The sequence below is a fragment of the Galeopterus variegatus genome, unplaced genomic scaffold, assembly GCF_000696425.1.
Source record: "Galeopterus variegatus unplaced genomic scaffold, G_variegatus-3.0.2 Scaffold6104, whole genome shotgun sequence".
NCBI lineage: Eukaryota > Metazoa > Chordata > Mammalia > Dermoptera > Cynocephalidae > Galeopterus > Galeopterus variegatus.
In genome coordinates this window covers 115,866-117,852 of record NW_007732215.1, presented here as the reverse complement: position 1 = coordinate 117,852, position 1,987 = coordinate 115,866, and the positions used below count along the sequence as shown (strand labels likewise).

The 1,987-nt window shown below is 45.3% G+C and overlaps 1 gene segment (V, D, J or C); it reads left to right on the top strand.

The window, feature by feature from the left end:
* The first annotated feature begins 458 nt into the window (after positions 1-458).
* On the top strand, positions 459-1,054 carry LOC103605829. The segment is given in 2 exon segments: positions 459-507; positions 633-1,054. Coding segments are annotated over 2 exon segments (471 nt in total).
* Positions 1,055-1,987: the final 933 nt, after the last annotated feature.

Here is a 1,987-nt window from a genome sequence, read left to right as displayed (position 1 = left end):
ACAGGACAAAGTCTCCCCTACCCCAACCAGAAACATTTGAAAGTAAGTTGAAGACCTGATAGCCCCACCCTCTAAGACTTGGGTATGTGTTTCATACAAACAAGGATATTCTCCTACATAATCCCAATAACACTATGAAACGTATACTTTGTCTAATCCTCCAGTCAATTTCAGATTTTGACAGTTGTTCCAAAGAAGTTTTTTGTAATAAAATGACCTCCAGAGAGAAATACCATATCTGTAGACAAGTCTGTGCTGCCCAGGTCTGACTGGGACACCTGGGGACATTGTGCACGTTCTGAGAAACTGAGATGAGCCTGTCCTGCAGCTGTGCACAACCCTACACCAGCCCCTGTGATTTGCATCTTCCCAGAGCACAGCCCACTGCCCTGAAGACTTATTCATAGGCTGGGCACACCCTGTGCAGGAGTCAGTCCCAGTCAGGACACAGCATTGACATGAGGGCCCCCACTCAGCTCTTGGGGCTCCTGCTGCTCTGGCTCCCAGGTAAGGAGGGAGAACACCAGGAATTTACTCAGCTCAGTTAAGTCAGTACTGTCTGGTTTTTCAGAGAAGTTCTCTTGTAACATGATTAATAGTGTGGATATGTGTCTTTATGTTTCCAATCTCAGGTGCCAAATGTGACATCCAGATGACCCAGTCTCCCTCCTTCCTGTCTGCATCTGTAGGAGACTCAGCCACCATCACTCGCCAGGCTAGTCAGGGCATTAACAGGTATTTAGCCTGGTATCAACAAAAACCAGGGAAATCTCCTACACTCTTGATCTATGATGCATCAAGTTTGCACACCGGAGTCCCCTCGCGGTTCAGCGGCAGTGGCTCTGGGACAGATTTCACTCTCACCATCAGCAACCTACAGCCTGAAGATATTGCAACTTATTACTGTCAGGAGTATCAAAGTGAGCCCTCCACGGTGTTACAAGCCCAAACAAAAACCCTCAAGGGAAGCAGATGTGTGAGGCTGGGCTGCTCCACCTGTTCCTCTTGGTGTGTCCATCTCTTGACAGCATTTCTCAGACACAGCACGCTCTGAAGGTCGCTGGAAGGTTTTGGTAGAAGGAACCAGAGAGGTTCCTCTGCACACTGACCCTCTTTCTTCATCCTCAGCACAGAAATGACAATGCCTCTCCCGATTTAATAATGTACGGAGATTATTACAGCTGAGCAGACTGTCTTCATGCATCAGTTGAGATTCATACAGCAAAAAGAGAAGCTACTCTAGATATTCCAAGCAGGAATTATTTCATTACAGGGAATTTTAGTCTAAACTACTGCCTTTCAAAGGCTTCAATGTGGTGATCAGGGAAGCTGATAATAGAAATGAAATTCTCTGCTGTTCCACCAGAGCACGTCTGCCATGGGAAGCACAGGCTGCCTAACCTTGTGGTCCTCAGACCTGTCTGGAAAGCCCAGGGTGGGGGTGCTGATGCTGTCAATTGCTTGCAGCACCTCCCCAGGTGACTCTCGAGTCCTCTCCTCTGTCCATGTGTCTGTCTGCAGATGCTGATGGACAGAATTGAATCCTCTTCTTCTGATTTCCTAATCTCATGGAAGGCCCTTCATTGAGCAACTGTACAGAAAACTACAAAGGGGAAAAGAGTTCTGAGAACTGTGCTTCCAGAAGTGATGATAATGGTACTTGACAGTTGTCATGCCAATGTTGTCACTATTTCCCCAAGTCTCAGAATTTTGCCTGATAGGGATGGAGCCATAGTATACTTGATGTGCTTCCCAGTACGAGCAGCAAGACAACTTTATTAAGTCATAGGGTAAGGAGAAAAATGAGGAAATTGCATGAAATGTATAACAATCATTTAACAAATGAATGAAAAACCTTTATTATGTTCCTCAAAAATCTCAAACATTAATGTAATATTCTTTGACTTCAATATAAAAATACCTTGCTGCTCAGTATCTGTTCAGAAGCCAACAGTATCACCAGCATCAGTGAGAGCATGTTACAAAT